At 39.2% G+C, this 18,303-nt stretch overlaps 1 protein-coding gene across 1 annotated transcript in view; it reads left to right on the top strand.

Moving 5' to 3' along the window:
- Nucleotides 1-18,100, top strand: part of lta4h (leukotriene A4 hydrolase) — a 97,179-nt gene extending 79,079 nt beyond the window's left edge. Inside the window, exons 16-19 of the mRNA XM_063072247.1 lie at nucleotides 1,286-1,381; nucleotides 2,406-2,488; nucleotides 16,470-16,574; nucleotides 17,789-18,100. Coding sequence (XP_062928317.1) covers nucleotides 1,286-1,381; nucleotides 2,406-2,488; nucleotides 16,470-16,574; nucleotides 17,789-17,906 — 402 coding nt within the window. The 3' untranslated portion in view covers nucleotides 17,907-18,100. The remainder of the gene's footprint in view (nucleotides 1-1,285; nucleotides 1,382-2,405; nucleotides 2,489-16,469; nucleotides 16,575-17,788) is intronic.
- The last annotated feature ends 203 nt before the right edge of the window (nucleotides 18,101-18,303 follow it).

Raw genomic sequence — 18,303 nt, 5'->3', positions numbered from 1 at the left:
CATTGGTGAATACCGAAGAGAAATATTCATTGAGGACCTTGCTCACTTCCACAGCCTCCAGGCACATCTTCCCACCTTTATCTCTAATCGGTCCTACCTTCACTCCTGTCATCCTTTTTTTCTTCACATAATTGAAGAATGCCTTGGGGTTTTTCTTTACCCTACTCGCCAAGGCCTTCTCATGCCCCCTTCTTGCTCTTCTCAGCCCCTTCTTAAGCTCCTTCCTTGCTTCCCTATATTCCTCAATAGCCCCATCTGATCCTTGCTTCCCAAACCTCGTATGCTGCCGCCTTCCACCTGACTAGATTTTCCACCTCACTTGTCACCCATGGTTCCTTCACTCTACCATTCTTTATCTTCCTCACCGGGACAAATTTATCCCTAACATCCTGCAAGAGATCTCTAAACATCGACCACATGTCCATAGTACATTTCCCTGCAAAAACATCATCCCAATTCACACCCGCAAGTTCTAGCCTTATAGCCTCATAATTTGCCTTTCCCCAATTAAAAATTTTCCTGTCCTCTCTGATTCTATCCTTTTCCATGATAATGCTAAAGGCCAGGGAGCAGTGGTCACTGTCCCCCAGATGCTCACTCACTGAGAGATCTGTGACCTGACCCGGTTCATTACCTAGTACTAGATCTAGTATGGCATTCCTCTTGGTCGGCCTGTCCACATACTGTGACAGGAATCCCTCCTGGACACACTTAACAAACTCTGCCCCATCCTTGGAACTAATCAGGTGCCAATCAATATTAGGGAAGTTAAAGTCACCCATGATAACAACCCTGTTATTTTTGCACCTTTCCAAAATCTGCCTCCCAATCTGCTCCTCTGTAGAATACCCCCAATACAGTAACTGCTCCCTTCCTGTTCCTGACTTCCACCCATATTGACTCAAAAGAGGATCCTGCTACATTACCCACCCTTTCTGTAGATGTAATAGTATCCCTAACCAGTAATGCCACCCCTCGTCCCCTTTTTCCGCCCTCTCTATCCCTTCTAATGCACTGAAATCCAGGATGGTTCATTCAGATGCCGTCAACTCCAAATGATGAAGTGTGATGTAGCTCAATCGGAATTTGGTGCTAATTTGTTGTATCAGAACATTAAATTGGTTTTTATTTTACTACTTTCAATAACGTACTTGCTAAACTAAATCTATTATCTTTTAGCTTGGTATTTTAAAGAGTTTTCTGAATCTGTAAATCTTGTAGTATCTGTACGTTTATAAGTGAATGTGGAGATTATTTTGATAAAAATAAGTTAAATAAATTGCAGGCATCTGATTCTGAGCTGGGGTGCATTAGTGAAGTGGATCTGAAAGATATGTCATCACACCAAAAAATAGAGTTTCTTTCTCTCTTACTACAGAAGGTAAGAAAATAATCTAAGACATTCTAAGGGCATTCATCCAGGATGATGGAAACATTGCTTCTTGAATTGACTTATTGCAGTAGAAATAGCAATTTTTTTTTTAAGTAGAAGCGACCATTTGGCCAAACAATTCCATCATTCCTGTTTTCCCACTTATTCCTTGAAACCTTGTTCTCTTATTCTATTAATAACTCCTCTTCCAATTTCCTATCACAGCTCACAAATACTATGGCAAAAAAATAGTAGCTAATTCACTTAGTAAGCAGCTATCATTGGGATGTGGGAGGAAATCTGAGCACCCAGTGGAATCACCCATGGTTATGGGGCGAATGTGCAAACTCCACAAAAAGAGCTGCAGGGGATAGAAAGAAAACTGGATCATTGGAGCTGTAGGACATCTACACTATCTGTTTGCACCACTGAGTCATGCAAAGGTGTTCATAAATTTACAGATTCCTTAATCTTGAAAATTGTTTTTAAATTGTGTGATTAAAGCTAAATCCACACACAACTTACAATATATAGGTGTCTTTAATGTAGTGAGACATGCTCAGATATTTTACATGGGAACCCTTTTCAGCCTCCTGAGATTCTATGTTTGAACAATTTACTCAAAAGGACAGATCTAAAGGTGGAAAGAAGTGTAATGTTTTAATAGTGTTTTTTCCCCTTTGACTCCTGCAAATAATGTTGAAATTTCTGCTTTTCTGAACTTCACTTTTATGAATGCACCCTTTGTACAGCAATTTTAAATTCAACACAACTTTTAAGGTTTAGATTATTAAATGGAGTAAATAATTGCACCCAAAATGAAGATTAACATCTTGTACCTTCCATTAAAATGGTAAACTGTTTAATACTATAAAATTAATTGTAGAATGTTACAAAATAATTCAGAAATTATGTAAAATGCTTTTAAAGTGGCAGTTCATAATGAAGTAGAATGGCATTGAAAGTGTGTAAGAATGTTCACTTAATGTTAATACAAATTCTTTCCAGTAAATATATTTCTGTTTGGGTTTAGCCTCCATTGCGACTCAACAGTGTGAAAAGAATGCAAGAAGTGTACAAATTTGATGATGTCAAAAATGCAGAGATAAAATTCAGGTAAAATTCACTGAACATCTTCAGAATCAGATTTAATGTCACCAGCGTAAGTCGTGAAATTTGTTAACTTTATGGCAGTAGTACAATAAAATAGATGATAAATGTCTACAGAGAAGAAAAACTGAGTTACATTAAGTTTATATATGTCTATAAATAATTAAAATAAGTGCAAAATAACAAATAAAAAAAGTAGTGAGGTGGTGTTCATGGGTTAGATTAGATTATGAGGACACTCAGTCCTCATTTATTGACATTTAGAAATGCATGCATTAAGAAATGATACAATGTTCCTCCAGAGTGATATCACAAAAAAACAGGACAAACCAAAGACTAACACTGGCAAGACCGCATAATTATAACATATGGTTACAGCAGTGCAATGCAATACCATAATTTGATAAAGAGCAGACCATGGACACGGTTAAAAAAAAAAGGTCTCGAAGTTCCGATCGACTCCCGATAGTCCCGATAGCAGGTGGCAAAAGGGAGAAACTCTCCCTGCCATAAACCTCCAGGCGCTGACAACTGCTGATGCATTGGAAGCTCCCGACCACAGCCGACTCTAAGTCCGTCCGAAAACTTCGAGCCTCCGACCAGCCCTCCGACACCGAGCACCATCTCTGCCGGGCGCTTCGAGCCCGCCCTGGCCGCCGAGCAACGAGCAAAGCCGAGGACTCGGGGCCTTCTCCAGAGATTCTGGATCACACAGTAGCAGCAGCAGTGAAGAAGGCCTTTCAGAAGTTTAACCAGATGTTCCTTCATGCTCTCACATCTGTCTCCAACAAATCAGGATTGTGCATGGCACCCTACTTGACAGATAACAGACATCACCACCGGAGTGGCTGCTGCGAGCTGCGTCGTGCCGCCATCTTCTCCTCCTCCTCAATGTCCATTTAGAAATTGGGTGGCCAAGGGGAAGAAACTGTTCCTGAATCTGAGTATGTGCCTTCAGGCTCCTTCCCTTTGGTAACAGTGTGAAGAGGTTATGTCCCGGGTGGTGGGGATCCTGAATGATGGATGCTGCCTTCCTTGAAGATGTCTTGGATACTGAGGAGGCTGGTACCCATGTTAGAGCTGACTAATTTTACAAGCTTCTGCAACTTTTTTTTGTATCGTGTGCAGTAGCGCCCCCCCCCCCCCAATTCCAGGCCGTGCAGCCAGTCAGACTGCTCTCTGTGGTACATTAGTAGAAGTTTCGGAGTGTTTTAATTGACAAACCAAACCTCAAAGTCCTAATGAGAGGAGGGAGGAGAAGATGGTGACGCGACGCAGCGCGCGCGGCCGTTCCAAATGAATATCGATATGTGTAACTAGGGGCCGTGCATCAATCCGGATTTGATGGGGACAGCCGTGAAAGCACAGAGGAACATCTGGAGTAGCTTCTGAAATGCCTGCCTTGCTGCTGCTGCTGCTACTGTGTGATTGAGAATCTCTTGAGACATAGGCCCCAAATCCTCGGCTTTGCTTATCGCCTGTTGCCGGGGCCGGGGTCAAACGCTCGGCAGAGATGGTGCTCGGTACTCGGTGTCGAATAGGTGGTCGGAGGCTCGGAGTTTTTCGGACAGACTCGGAGTCGGACTATGGTCGGATGCTTCAGGGATGCTGCATCGGCAAGATGGCGGCACTGGAGGTTTACTGTCTGAGTGAGATGATGGGACTTTCAAGAGTCTCTGACTTTTACTGTGCCATGGTCTGTTCTTATCAAATTACGGTATTGCTTTGCACTGTTGTGACTATATGTTATAATTATCTGGTTTTTGTTAGTTTTTAAGTCGGTTTGTAATGTGTTTTTCGTGATATCATTCTGGAAAAACATTTTTATCATAATGCATGCATTACTAAATGACAATAAAAGGGGACTGCGTGTCCTCATAATCATAATTAATCATAAATGTAGTTGCTATCTTGCCTTCCTTATAACTGCATCAATGTGTTGCAACCAGGTTAAGTCCTCATGGATATTGACATCCAAGAACTTGAAATTGCTGACTCCCTCCACTTCTGATCCCTCTGAGGACTGATTTGTGTTCCCTCATCTTACCCTTCCTGGAGTCCACAATCAGCTCTTTGGTCTTGCTGATGTTGAGTGCCAGGTTGTTGCTGCGACACCACTCCACTAGCTGGTATATCTCACTCCTGTACGCCCTCTCATCACCAACTGAGATTCTGCCAACAGTGGTTGTATCATCAGCAAATTTGTAGATGCTGTTTGAGTTCTGCCTTGCCACACAGTTATGGATGTAGAGAGAGTAGAGCAGTGGGCAAAGCACGCATCACTGTAGAGTGCCAGTGTTAATTGTCAGCAAGGTAGAGATGTTATTTCCAATCTGTACAGATTGTGGTCTTCCAGTTAGGAAGCTGAGGATTCTGTTGCAGAGGGAGGTACAGAGGCCTAGGTTCTGTAGCTTTTTGATCAGGGCTCTAGGAGTGTAGTGTTAAATGCTTAGCTATAGTCAGTAATCAGCATCCTGACATATTTGTATTGTCAAGGTAATCCAACCTTGAATGATTTTGGGATGAAAGTGGGAAACCAATTGGTTTCCACTATATTATTGTTCTGTTAGATTCATGTTTGGGGAAAAACAACTTTTTCCAGTATTTGTGTGCCCAAACAGCTGTCCACCTTGATTTCACAACCCCACATGAATGATCAGTTGAACAAAGTACCCATTAATGAGAACTACACCAGGACAGGCATTCTTGCTGGAGACAATTCTTTCAGATGAAAGGGCACGATGAACAGAGAACACTCTAAGTGTTTAATATAAGCAGATTCTGGCAATGGGTTCAGCAAAAAATGTTTTACATTAACAGGATTTGGGTCCAACTGGTAAGGCTGATAATGAATACTCGACCCTATTTGCCATTAAAGATGCCATGAATTGCTACCCATGACACCACTGTCTTTGTTTTGCAGGTAATTGTAGAGTTGGGAAAGGACCTCTAGGATTTGAACAGTGGATATGAAGTAATAGTAATATATTTCTAAGTTAATATAATGTAAGTTTTGAAGGGGAACTTGCAGGTGATTGTTGAACAAAGGCAGCAGGCACTAAGTGGTCAAGGTTGAAATTTTGGGACATGTGCTGAAGCTTTAAGTTGCTACATTGCATGTTACAGTTGTAAGTGTCTTGTCACATGGGTAGTTCTGGTGGAGTTACAGTGGCATGCAGAAGTTTGGGCACCCTGGTCAAAATTTTTGTTACTGTGAATAGTTAAGTGAGTAGAAGATGAACTGATCTCCAAAAGTCATAAAGTTAAAGATGAAACATTCTTTTCAACATTTTAAGCAAGATTAGTGTATTATTTTGTTTTGTACAATTTTAGTGTTGGTAAAAAAGGAAAGGAGCACCATGCAAAAGTTTGGGCACCCGAAAAATTGCCTGTTTTCTCTCTCCCTCCTTTCTTAAAAAGTGGGATAACATTAGCTACCCTCCAATCCACATGAACTGATCTTGAATCTATAGAACATTGGAAAACGATTACCAATGTGTCCACGATTTCTAGAGCCACCTCCTTAAGTACCCTGGGATGCAGACCATCAGGCCCTGGGGATTTATCACCTTCAGTCCCATCAGTTTACCCAACACCATTTTTTGACATGGATAGTTTGGTCGGCCGAGGTGCGCCAAATGAAGGAGTGAGTGAGGGGATTGGCTGAGAAGAAGCGGTTGATTTAAAAACCGGTCAGGACCATCCAGCAGCACAAACGTTCGAGGTCGGCCGAGATGTGACAAGTGAAACGAATTTGTCAAAGTATCAGCCAATGTAATCAACGTTTTCTCTAGGGGAGCGGCCTGTCTGGGAGCGGCCTTGTCGAGGGAAGTGCCTTGTGAGAAAAGTGCGAGTCTTTGTCTCGAGAGTCTTTGGCGAAGAGGCTGCGGGAGGAGACTTCGCCACAGTTGGAGAGGGTGAAAAGTTGTGAAGAAATGACAGGTCAACTGATTCAGTGTGATGCTTGCACGATGTGGGAGATCAGGGACGTAGATGGTGCCTCTGGCTGCTACAAATGTGGAAATTGTGTCCAGGTTCAGCTCCTGAAGGACCGTGTTGAGCCACTGGAGAAGCAACTGGATGACCTCAGGTTCATCCAGGAAACCGAGAGTTTTCTGGACAGGACCTATAGCAACATCGTTACACCGAAGATACTGGAAGAGAGAAGGGGGACGACGATGAGGAAGGGATGGATGCTTGGAGTACAGGAGACCCCGGGGGATGTACCGCTTGAAAACAGGTTCACCGTCTTGGAAGCTGTCGGGACAGAAGACACTGCCAGTCTGAGAGGCGGACAGGTCTGCGAGTCAAAAATTGGCGCTGAAACAAAGCCGAGGAGACAGAAGTCAGGCAGAGCCGTGGTAGTAGAGGACTCCGTAGTGAGAAGTACAGAAAGGGGTTTCTACCGCAACAGGCGGGATTTAAGGATGGTGTGGTGCCTCCCTGGTGCCAGGATCCAGGACGTCACAGACCGATTGCAGGGCATCCTCAAGGGTGAAGGTGAACAGCCGGAAGTGGTGGTGTATGTCGGCACAAATGACGTTGGGAGGAAGAGGAAAGAATTTCTGCAGCGTGACTTCAGAGAACTTGGAAGAAGGTCAAAAAGCAGGACCTCCAGGGTGGTTATCTCCGGTTTGCTTCCAGCTCTTTGTGCTGGAGAGGACATGAACAGGGAGATAGGGGATCTGAATGTGTGGCTGAGGAGCTGGTGCGGGAGGCAGGGATTTAGATTCTTGGACCACTGGGATCTGTTTTGGGGTAAGGATGAATTGTACAGAAGGGACGGGTTGCATCTTAACAGATGGGGGACCAGCGTTCTGGCAGGCAGGTTTGCCACTGGCACACAGGTGTGTTTAAACTAAGTAGTTGGGGGGGAGACAAACTGGAAATATAAGGATGGAGTGAAAGGGAAAGGGGGAATAAGAAAAGTTAAGAAAGACAACAGAATTAATGGGGCAGAAAGCTCAGGAAGGGATCAGAGTATGGCCAAGTGCACTAGGAATCAATGTGAAAGGTGAGGGGAGTAAAAGTATTACTTTAAATGGATTAAAAGTATTATATATGAATGCACGGAGTATAAGAAATAAAGTGGATGGGCTTGAGGCTCAGTTGGCAAGTATGATGTTGTGGGAATAACAGAGACATGGCTGCAAGAGGACCGGGGCTGGGAAATTAATATTCAGGGATATACATCCTATCGAAAGGACAGACAGGTTGGCAGAGGGGGTGGGGTGGCTGTGTTGGTGAGGAATGAAATTCAGTCACTTGCGAGGGGGACATAAAATCAGGAGATGTAGAATTAGTGTGGATAGAGCTGAGAAACTGTGAGAGACTTCCGGTAGCGCTCATGGAGTGAAGTCGCGTTCTTGACTCGCTCCATTACCTCTGAGTTTTTTCTCTCTATGGTCAGCTATACTTTAATTAACTATTAAGGCATCAATTTTTACAATACTTTGAATTAAACTGAATTCTCTGACAATTGGATGGAACTTAGATCTGCTATGTCTAAGAACGGGAAAGACGGCAAGGATGGTAAACCTCCGGTTAAACCGAAAGCTACGGATCTCCCTCCGACTGAATCACCGGTGACTTTGGAAGCTATATCGGAGTTAATTCAGAGGGAAATTTCAACCTCTGTTAGGGAGATGATTCGTACAGAAATTATGGGCTTTGTTAAAGACCTGATTCATATGGAAATCTCAACTAAGTTCCAGAAAATTGCCGATTTAATTGATAAGATGCAAACATGTATTGCGGAACATCAGTCGGCTATATCTGGTCTTCAAAAATCCGCGCAACAAAGTGAGCTTAAGATGGGGAAAGTCGAAGAAACAATTAATGTAATGAAGAAGAAACTTGACTTTTTGACTTTTAAAAACTCTGACTTGGAATCTAGAATGCGACGGCAGAATTTACGAATGATTGGCGTCAGGGAAGCCGTGGAAGCTAACAACCCTATGAAATATTTCTCCCAACTTTTAAAAGATGCATTCCCTACTGTATTTCCTGACCAACCACCGCTACTGGATCGTGTTCACAGAATCCCATCATACTCGTCTAGGTCAGATAGACCTAGGCATGTTATCTTACGTTTTCATTACTTTCAAGATAAGGAGAGACTGTTTCGATTCGCTCGATCTAAAGGTTTCATTGATTTTTCGGATCTTAAGTTCCGATTCGTGGAAGATTTCAGTAAACCAATCTGGGACCAACGGGTCCGTTACAGATCCGTGATGTCGGAATTCTATAAGATGGATTTAAGACCAGCGCTGCTGTACCCTGCACGTCTAAGGATTCGCATGTTAGATGGAGCTCTTCGTTTTTTTGATTCTCCATCGGATGCCCAGAGTTATCTGGATCAACTTTCATCTTCAACATCTTAATTGCCTTTTTTTAATTTTCTCCGTTGATCGGAGGCTGTGAATTGGTTGGTTTTAACTTTTCTGTGCCCTATTTGGGCAGAAAAGTTTACTTTCGATTTCTTAATATGGCTGCTAAACTTTCTTTTTAACTGCGTCATTTCTTTCTTTTCCCAGGGGATTCTGGGTGGTTACTTCCCTTTTGTCATCTTACGTATTTCCTGTGCGGCCTTAAATTTTGTAGTTTTTTTTAAATTTTATTCTGTTTTGCTTTTTATAATCATTTTATGTTAATAATCCTATTTTTTTTTGTTGCTGTGTCTATTCATGAGTTTGAGGTTTATTGTGGTTTTTTTTAATATATACTTTCCGGCTTTTGTTCTGTTCTGTGTGTATTTTAATTGAGCTAACTTTTTTTTACTTATTTTTTACTGTTTTACAATTAGCTGATCCTTTTCATATTTATACCTTTTTTTTTAGGGAGCGTATACCGGAAGTCATGGGGGTAGTTTTAGCGCTTGCTTCTTTCTGGCGGGTCTGCTTTAGATTTCGCCTTGGGGTCCTGGGGTGGGGGGCGGTGGGAGGGGCTTCACGTTTTAGTTTGTTTCTCTTTGGGCTATATACATTATTGAAGTATTGGTTACGTCCTTTTCCCCGGTATCTTTTGTATGTTCTGTTTCCTCTCCGGGTCTGTGGGTCGCGCCTATTGTCAATCCTCCTTGTTATGGGTTGACTTTAGGATTTATGGAGTCTATTATTAATTTTGTCTCCTGGAATACTAATGGTCTTAATCATCCTATTAAAAGGAAAAAAGTTTTTAAAGTGTTCCGGAGACTTAAAGCACAAATTTTATTTTTACAAGAGACCCATGTACGGAGGGGGGACAGACTACGTTTTTTCAAATTTTGGAAGGGACAACAATTTCATTCGAACTCCAATGCTAAGATTCGAGGCGTCTCTATCTTTATAGACTCCTCAGTTACTTTTATACAACAGGATATTATCTCTGATCCGAATGGTAGATTTTTATTGGTTAGTGGTTTATTATTTAATAAAAAAGTAGTTTTGGTTAATGTTTATGCTCCTAATATGGATTGTCCGGAATTTTATAAATCATTGTTTGATCAGTTTCCGAATTTGAACGAGTTTTCATTGATTTGGGGCGGAGATCTTAATACCTGTTTATCTCCAGCTTTGGACCGTTCGGCTCCTTTACGGACTTTACCTAATAAATCTGCAAATTTGATTAATTTTTTCCTTTCTGATTCTGGGTCGACGGACATTTGGCGTTTTCTGCATCCTCAGGAAAAAGATTTTTCCTTCTTTTCACATGTTCATCATTCCTATTCAAGAATTGATTATTTTTTCATTGATTCTCGTCTCATTTCTTCAGTGATTAAATGTGATTATGATTCTATAACCATTTCGGATCATGCTCCACTTAAGCTTTCTATTAAAATTATGGCCAATATACCAAACAATAGACAATGGCGTTTTAATTCGCTGTTGCTTCAGGACTCGGACTTTGTTAATTTTATGAATGAACAGATTGAGCTTTTTTTTACAATTAACCATACAGAAGATATTTCGGTTAACACTCTTTGGGACACTTTTAAAGCCTATATTCGGGGTCAGATTATTTCGTATTCCGTTGCTTTGAGGAAGAAACAGAAGCAGGAGGAGATGGTAATTGTGGACAAGATTAAAGAAATTGATAAGAAATATGTTATGGCTCCTTCTGAGGAGCTATACAAACAAAGAACTGAACTTCAAATGGAACACAGTTTACTACTCTCGTCCTCGATTGTAAACCAATTAAAGAAAACAAGAAGTGATTTTTATGTTCACAGTGATAAAATTGGCAAGCTGCTGGCTAATCAATTGAAATCTAATTATGTTAAATCTCAAATCAATCAGATTTATAACCAAAATGATCGATTGATATTGGATCATGTGGGGATTAATCAAACCTTTTGTGATTTTTATTCTTCTTTATACCAATCAGAGTCTCCTCGAGATTCTAAATATATGAATGATTTTTTAGATAAGTTAGACTTCCCTCTGATTTCACAGGATATGTCTTCTTTATTAGATACTTCCATTACAATGGATGAGATTAAGAATGTTATTTTTTCTATGAATCTGGGGAAAGCTCCTGGCCCTGATGGGTTTACCGTTGAATTTTATAAATGTTTTGCTTCTTTATTGATTCCTTGGCTCTATAAGGTTTTTGAGGCTTCTTTGAAACTTGGTAAACTTCCGGAATCTTTTAATAGAGCATCAATTTCTTTAATACTAAAGAAGGATAAAGACCCTGCTCAATGTGCATCTTATAGACCAATATCTTTATTAAATGTTGATTCTAAAGTTTTTTCTAAGTTATTAGCAAATAGACTAGAAAAAGTACTTCCTTCTATTATTTCGGAAGACCAAACGGGTTTTATTAAAGGTCGTTACTCTTTTTATAATATTCGTACATTGTTAAATATCGTTTATACTCCCTCACAAAATGTTCCTGAGTGTGTTATTTCTTTAGATGCCGAGAAAGCTTTTGATAGAGTAGAATGGCCTTATTTATTTAAGGTGCTTGAAATGTTTAATTTTAGCTTGAAATTTATATCCTGGATTAAACTGTTATATTATTCCCCTGTAGCCTCGGTTCGTACTAACTCCTTAAACTCACCTTTTTTTCCTCTCTTTCGTGGTACTCGACAAGGCTGTCCTCTTAGTCCCCTATTATTTGATATTGCATTAGAACCTCTTGCAATTGCTATTCGAGAATCTTTAAATATTACTGGGATAACTCGGGGATTAAAGTCCCATAAATTATCACTCTATGCTGATGATTTACTTTTATATATTTCTAATCCTGAGAGATCCATTCCTGCTGTTTTAGAGTTATTAGCACAATTTGGTCTTTTCTCAGGTTATAAATTAAATCTTAGTAAGAGTGAACTTTTTCCGATTAATAAACATCTTCCCTTATATTATAAATTTCCATTTAAATTGATTAATAATTACTTTTCATATCTTGGGATTAAAATTACTTGTAAACATAAAGATTTATTTAAGACTAACTTTTTACCATTAATAGACCATATTACTCAACTTTCATCTAAATGGTTTCCCTTATATTTAACTTTGATTGGTCGTATTAATGCAGTTAAGATGTTTTTTTTGCCAAAATTTTTATATGTGTTTCAGGCATTACCAATTTTCGTTCCTAAATCTTTTTTTGATAAAGTTGACTCTAAAATTTCTTCATTTATTTGGCAGAACAAGAATCCGAGACTGGGTAAAATACATTTACAGAAAGCTAAGAGAGATGGAGGTTTAGCATTACCTAACTTTAGATTTTATTATTGGGCTATTAATATTCGACATATGAAATTTTGGTTACTTGATCGGGACATACTATTTATTCCTAAATGGGTAGCATTGGAATTACAATCTGTTCAGGGTTATACACTTGGTTCTATTTTAGGTTCCTCTCTTCCTTTTGATTCGAAACGTCTTAAGCAGGTCTCTAACCCGATAGTTAAATATGCTTTGCGCATTTGGTTTCAATTCAGAAAATTTTTTGATCTTAATCAATTCGGGTTAGCGATTCCTATTTTAGGTAACATATTTTTTCCTCCCTCTTTTACGGATCGCGCTTTTCAAACTTGGAAGACTAAGGGTATTTTACGGTTTTTGGATTTATTTTTAGATGGTTCCCTTATGTCTTTTGAACAATTATCTAACAAATATAACTTATCAAGAATACATTTTTTTAGATATTTACAAGTTAGAAATTTCCTAAGTACTATACTTACTTCCTTTCCAATGCTTCCTCCTATATATATTTTAGATTCGATAATTAACCTTAATCCATGTCAGAAAGGTGCATCGGCTATGATTTATAATATTATTATGAAACTTAGGAAAGCTCCATTTGATAAGATTAGGGTAGATTGGGAACAGGAATTGGGGCTTACCATTTCTGTGGATGATTGGGGGCAGATTTTACAATTAGTTAATACTTCCTCTATTTGTGCTAAACATTCCCTAATTCAATTTAAAGTGGTTCATAGAGCACATATGTCCAAAGATAAGTTAGCGCGTTTTTACTCGCATATTAATCCTTTCTGTGATAGATGTTCGGGGCAGATAGCCTCTTTAACTCATATGTTTTGGTCTTGCCCTACTTTGGAAACTTTTTGGAGAGATATTTTCAATATTATTTCTAAGGTATTAAATATAGATATCTCTCCTCACCCTATTACTGCTATCTTTGGACTACCTAAAATTTCTAGTAATCTTTCCCCTTCAGCCCGTAGAATGATTGCATTTCTTACTTTAATGGCGAAAAGATGTATTTTACAACATTGGAAAGAGCTTAATGCTCCAACTACCTTTTTTTGGTTTTCTCAGACGATTTTATGTTTGAATCTGGAGAAAATTAGAAGTAACCTTTATGATTCTTCATTTAAATTTGAACAGATTTGGGGACCTTTTATTCGATATTTTCATTTAATGTAATATTTACCCTTCTTGTTTTCTCTTCACTGTTTTAATGGAGGTCGGGATTGAGGACGTGATTTTAAGTTTAACTCTGTTTGGTTTCAAGTTAGCCCATTGCTTTGCTTTGCTTTTAGTTAGTTGCACGGTGGGCTTTTTTTTGGGGTTTTTTTTTTCTTTTTTTCCATTGATATATATAAAATCTAGTATACTATTATGTTATCTTGGTTTCTTATGCTTAAATTACATTGTTTGTAGTATTTTCTTTTTGGTATTGTTATCTTTTGGAATTTTATTATACTTTAACATTGTATTAATGTTTATATGGCTTACCTTTTTTGTATACTTACTCAATAAAAAGATTTAAAAAAAAAAGAGAAACTGTAAGGGCAAAAAGACCCTAATGGGAGTTATCTACAGGCCCCCAAACAGTAGCCTGGATATAGGGTGCAAGTTAAATCAAGAGTTAAAATTGGCATGTCACAAAGGTAATTCTACGGTTGTTATGGGGGGATTTCAACATGTGAGTAGACTGGGAAAATCAGGTTGGTACTGGACCTCAAGAAAGGGAGTTTGTGGAGAGCCTCAGAGATGGATTCTTAGAGCAGCTTGTATTAGAGCCTACCAGGGAGAAGGCAATTCTGGATTTAGTGTTGCGTAATGAGTCAGATTTGATAAGGGAACTCAAGGTAAAGGAGCCATTAGGAGGTAGTGACCATAATATGATAAGTTTTAATTGAGAGGGAGAAGGGAGAATCGGAAGTGTCAGTATTACAGTTGAACAAAGGGGACTATGGATCCATGAGGTAGCAGCTGGCCAAAGTTGACTGGAAAGATACCCCAGCAGGGATGACAGTGGAACAACAATGGCAGGTATTTCTGGGAATAATACAGAAGGTGCAGGATCAGTTCATTCCAAAGAGGAAGAAAGATTCTAAGGGGAGTAAGGGGCGACTGTGGATGATAAGGGAAGTCAAGGACAGTATAAAAATAAGAGGAAGTATAACATAGCAAGAATGAGCGGGAAGCCAGAGGATTGGGAGACTTTTAAGGAGCAACAGAAGATAACTGAAAAGGCAATACGGGGAGATAAGATGAGGTACGAAGGTAAGCTAGCCAAGAATATAGAGGATAGTAAAAGCAACACACATAAAAGTTGCTGGTAAACGCAGCAGGCCAGACAGCATCTCTAGGAAGAGGTACAGTCGATATTTTGGGCCGAGACCCTTCATCAGGACTAACTGAAAGAAGAGCTAGTAAGAGATTTGAAAGTGGGAGGGGGAGATCCGAAATGATAGGAGAAGACAGGAGGGGGAGTGATGGAGCCATGAGCTGGACAGTTGATTGGCAAAAGGGATATGAGAGAATCATGGGACAGGAGGCCTAGGGAGAAAGAAAAGGGGAAGGGGGGAAGTCCAGAGGATGGGCAAGGGGTATAGTGAGAGGGACAGAGGGAGAAAAAGGAGAGAGAGAAAAAATGTGTGTATATAAATAAATAATGGATGGTGTACGAAGGGGAGGTGGGGCATTAGCGGAAGTTTGAAAAGTCAATGTAAGTAGATAGTAGTGTGTTTTCAGGTAGCCGTTTCCTCAGTTCATAATGTAATTAAGAAATGGCAGTTAACAGGAACGGTGGAGGTCAAGTTGGAAGACCAAGAAAACTTTCCAAAAGATCTGCTTGTAGGATTGCTAGAAAGGCAAATCAAAACCTCCATTTGACTACAAAAGACCTTCATGAAGATTTAGCAGACTCTGGAGTGGTGGTGCACTGTTCTGTTGTGCAGCAACACCTACACAAATATGACCTTCATGGAAGAGTCATCAGAAAAAAACCTTTCCTGCGCCCTCACCACAAAATTCAGCGTCAGAAGTTTGCAAGGGAACACCTAAACAAGCCTGATGCATTTTGAAAACCAGTCCTGTGGACTGATGAAGTTAAAATAGAACTTTTTGGCCGCAATGAGCAAAGGTATGTTTGGAGAAAAAAGGGTGCAGAATTTCATGAAAAGAACACCTCTCCAACTGTTAAGCACGGGGTGGATCGATCATGCTTTGGGTTTGTGTTGCAGCCAGTGGCACGGGGAACATTTCTCTGGTAGAGGGAAGAATGAATTCAATTAAATACCAGCAAGTTCTGGAAGCAAACATCACAACATCTGTAAAGAAAAAAAAAGCTTAAGATGAAAAGAGAATGGCTTCTACAGCAGTATAATGATCCTAAACACAACTCAAAATCGATAATGGACTACCTCAAGAGGTGCAAGCTGAAGGTTTTGCCATGGCCCTCATAGTCCCCTAACCTAAACATCATCAAAAATCTGTGGATAGACCTCAAAAGAGCAGTGCATGCAAGACGGCCCAAGAATCTCACAGAACTAGAAGCCTTTTGCAAGGAAGAATTGGTGAAAATCCCCCAAACAAGAATTGAAAGACTCTTAGCTGGCTACAGGAAGTGTTTACAAGCTGTGATACTCGCCAAAGGGGGTGTTACTAAGGGTGCCCAAACTTATGCTTTAGGCCCTTTTCCTTTCTTATTATTTTGAAACTGTAAAAGATGGAAATTAAAAAAGTAATCTTGCTTAAAATATTAAAGAAATGTGTCATCTTTAACTTTGTGCCTTTTGGAAATCAGGTTTTTTTTTACTTGTTTGGCTATTCACAGTAACAAATTTTGACGGGGTGCCCAAACTTTTGCATGTCACTGTACATGCATTCAAGCAAGATGTATTATCCAGTTACATTCCTGACTTGTGTTTCATCAAAAATGGAAAGGCTTTAGAAAGTCGCTTGCTACTGAATTCTTGTCATCAGACCTAATGTGGCCACAGTATTTGTACAATAACTTAAACAGAGGAAAATGGCCTAGATTAGAAGTGTAAACATTGAATCTGCATTGTTTTGTAATTTATATTACACAAAATGAGGTCTGAATTGAATTAAATTGATTCATCAAGATTAGACCCTTGAATTTACACCACAAGAGCAGACTATCTGATCTGAGCTGAACTGCCTAAATCTTATACATGCCATCTCCCCATAACAGCATCATGTCATTTTGCTGTTTAAACTGAATGATGTTTTTAGTAATTACTGGAATTGTTTTGAAAACATTCTTTTTTCAATGCAAGGTGGCTGCGATTATGCCTCCGGAGTCAGTGGGAGAAGGCCATTCCTCTTGCTTTGGAAATGGTTACTGTGCAAGGCAGAATGAAGTTCACTCGTCCTCTTTACAGGTACTTTTAGTTTGACAATTAGTTGCTGTGTAAATTTTTAATATATGCTTAATTAGTAGGTATATACATCTTTGGTTGTATTACTGCATTTAAATTTGTGGTACAGTAGTAGTGAAGGTTCTTTTTCCGGCTGGAGGGGAGTTCCTCAAGGATCACTGATTGTGTATGGAGCATAATTTCTGAATATCCAGATGATTCTGGCAAAATCTGCAGGCCCAGTGAATTGTCAGGATAGTCAAAGACTTTGCAGAGGTATTGTCAGCATGATGTCAATAGTTGGATGGTTGGTCTATGAAATTTAATGCCAAGATATGTCACAATTCTGATAAAATGAGAGAGACATTTCTAAAAGGGGTATAAAAATGTAAAGGGATATGGACTTGCATGGTTAAAAATGCCATAGCTGTTGGAGAAAATAAAAAAAGTGTGCTCTTTTACATCATAAGCAGAGGTCTTATAGAGTGTAAGAGCAAGGAAGTAATGCATCTTTCTAAAACTAAGTTATCTTGTCTTTGCCACCATGCTTTAGTGGTCTTAAGGGGAACAGTTGAGATTTACTGGAATGATTATGGAAGGTAGAGGTCTGGGTTACATGGAAGTATGAAAGTGGGATGATGCTCCTTGAAATCCAAAAAGGGAGAGGAGCCAGAATAGTCCATGTGAACTGCTTGGGACCAGCTGTTCAGGTATTGTTGGGTGCAGGTTGGAAGGGGGGAGATACAAGTATAAGGCTTGAGGATTTAAATGTTTAAAAAAAAACATAATTATGCAGCAAATGCAAATAGTTAAATTGACAAAGTGGGTCATTTAGCAATATTTTTGTGTGGAATTGAAAAATATTTAGTTTTATTTTCTACAATTTAATGATATATCAAAGTAAACACGGTATGAAATGCAAGTGTCTTCCTTCTATTTAACTAATAAATTTGAATATGTGGTGTGCACCTCTTATTTTTGATGCTGAATTGACAGCAATGGCCACAATGTTTTTAATCCCAATACAATTATCAGTGGTCAGAAAACCTTCAATTGTAAAACCTAGTTTGAATTTTATTGTCAGAGGGGGTAGACCTCTCCTTCAATATAATGAGTGTTGTATTTGTTTGTGTTTGTATAAAACCTAGGATGAAACTAAATGCTAAGATTAAAGTGCTGTACTTTTTCTGTTTACATGTTTAATTAATATTACCTTTGTTATTAAATGAATGTTACAGGGATTTGTACAACTTTGAGAAGGCCCGTCAGCAAGCAATTGATACCTTTCTGAAAAACAAACCCATCATGCATCCAATCACCGCTAGTCTTGTGGCCAAGGATCTCCACCTTGTCTGATAATTGACTGTTGGTGCATTTGTACCTTTTTGGATTAAAATGCAAAATAAATCATCTCAGTTACTTTGATGCTAAGCCAAAAATTATGATTAGATTATTTGTTAATTCCAATCAGTTTTCAACTGGTTTAAGGTAGAATGAATTGTTCTGTCTTGAATTGTTTTGTGGAATAAATAAATTTGAAATTATTTTAATTTCTGCTTGTCTTTTAACATTAATAGCTTATCTGAACAGAATTGGTTACCTTTTGCTTCCATCTTAACAGCTGTAGTGGCCATCTTGGTTCACCTGGTATTAGTACTGGGAATCCCATTGGACATTGGGGATGAGCATTAAATACCAGCTTAACCATGTCACCCATGGTATATGAATTCAGAAGAATAGGTTTGAATTTAAA

This window comes from Mobula hypostoma, chromosome 20 (assembly GCF_963921235.1).
Source record: "Mobula hypostoma chromosome 20, sMobHyp1.1, whole genome shotgun sequence".
In the NCBI taxonomy this organism is placed as follows: domain Eukaryota; kingdom Metazoa; phylum Chordata; class Chondrichthyes; order Myliobatiformes; family Myliobatidae; genus Mobula; species Mobula hypostoma.
The sequence above is the reverse complement of the archived record's forward strand: the minus strand, read 5'-3'. Positions and strand labels throughout refer to the sequence as shown.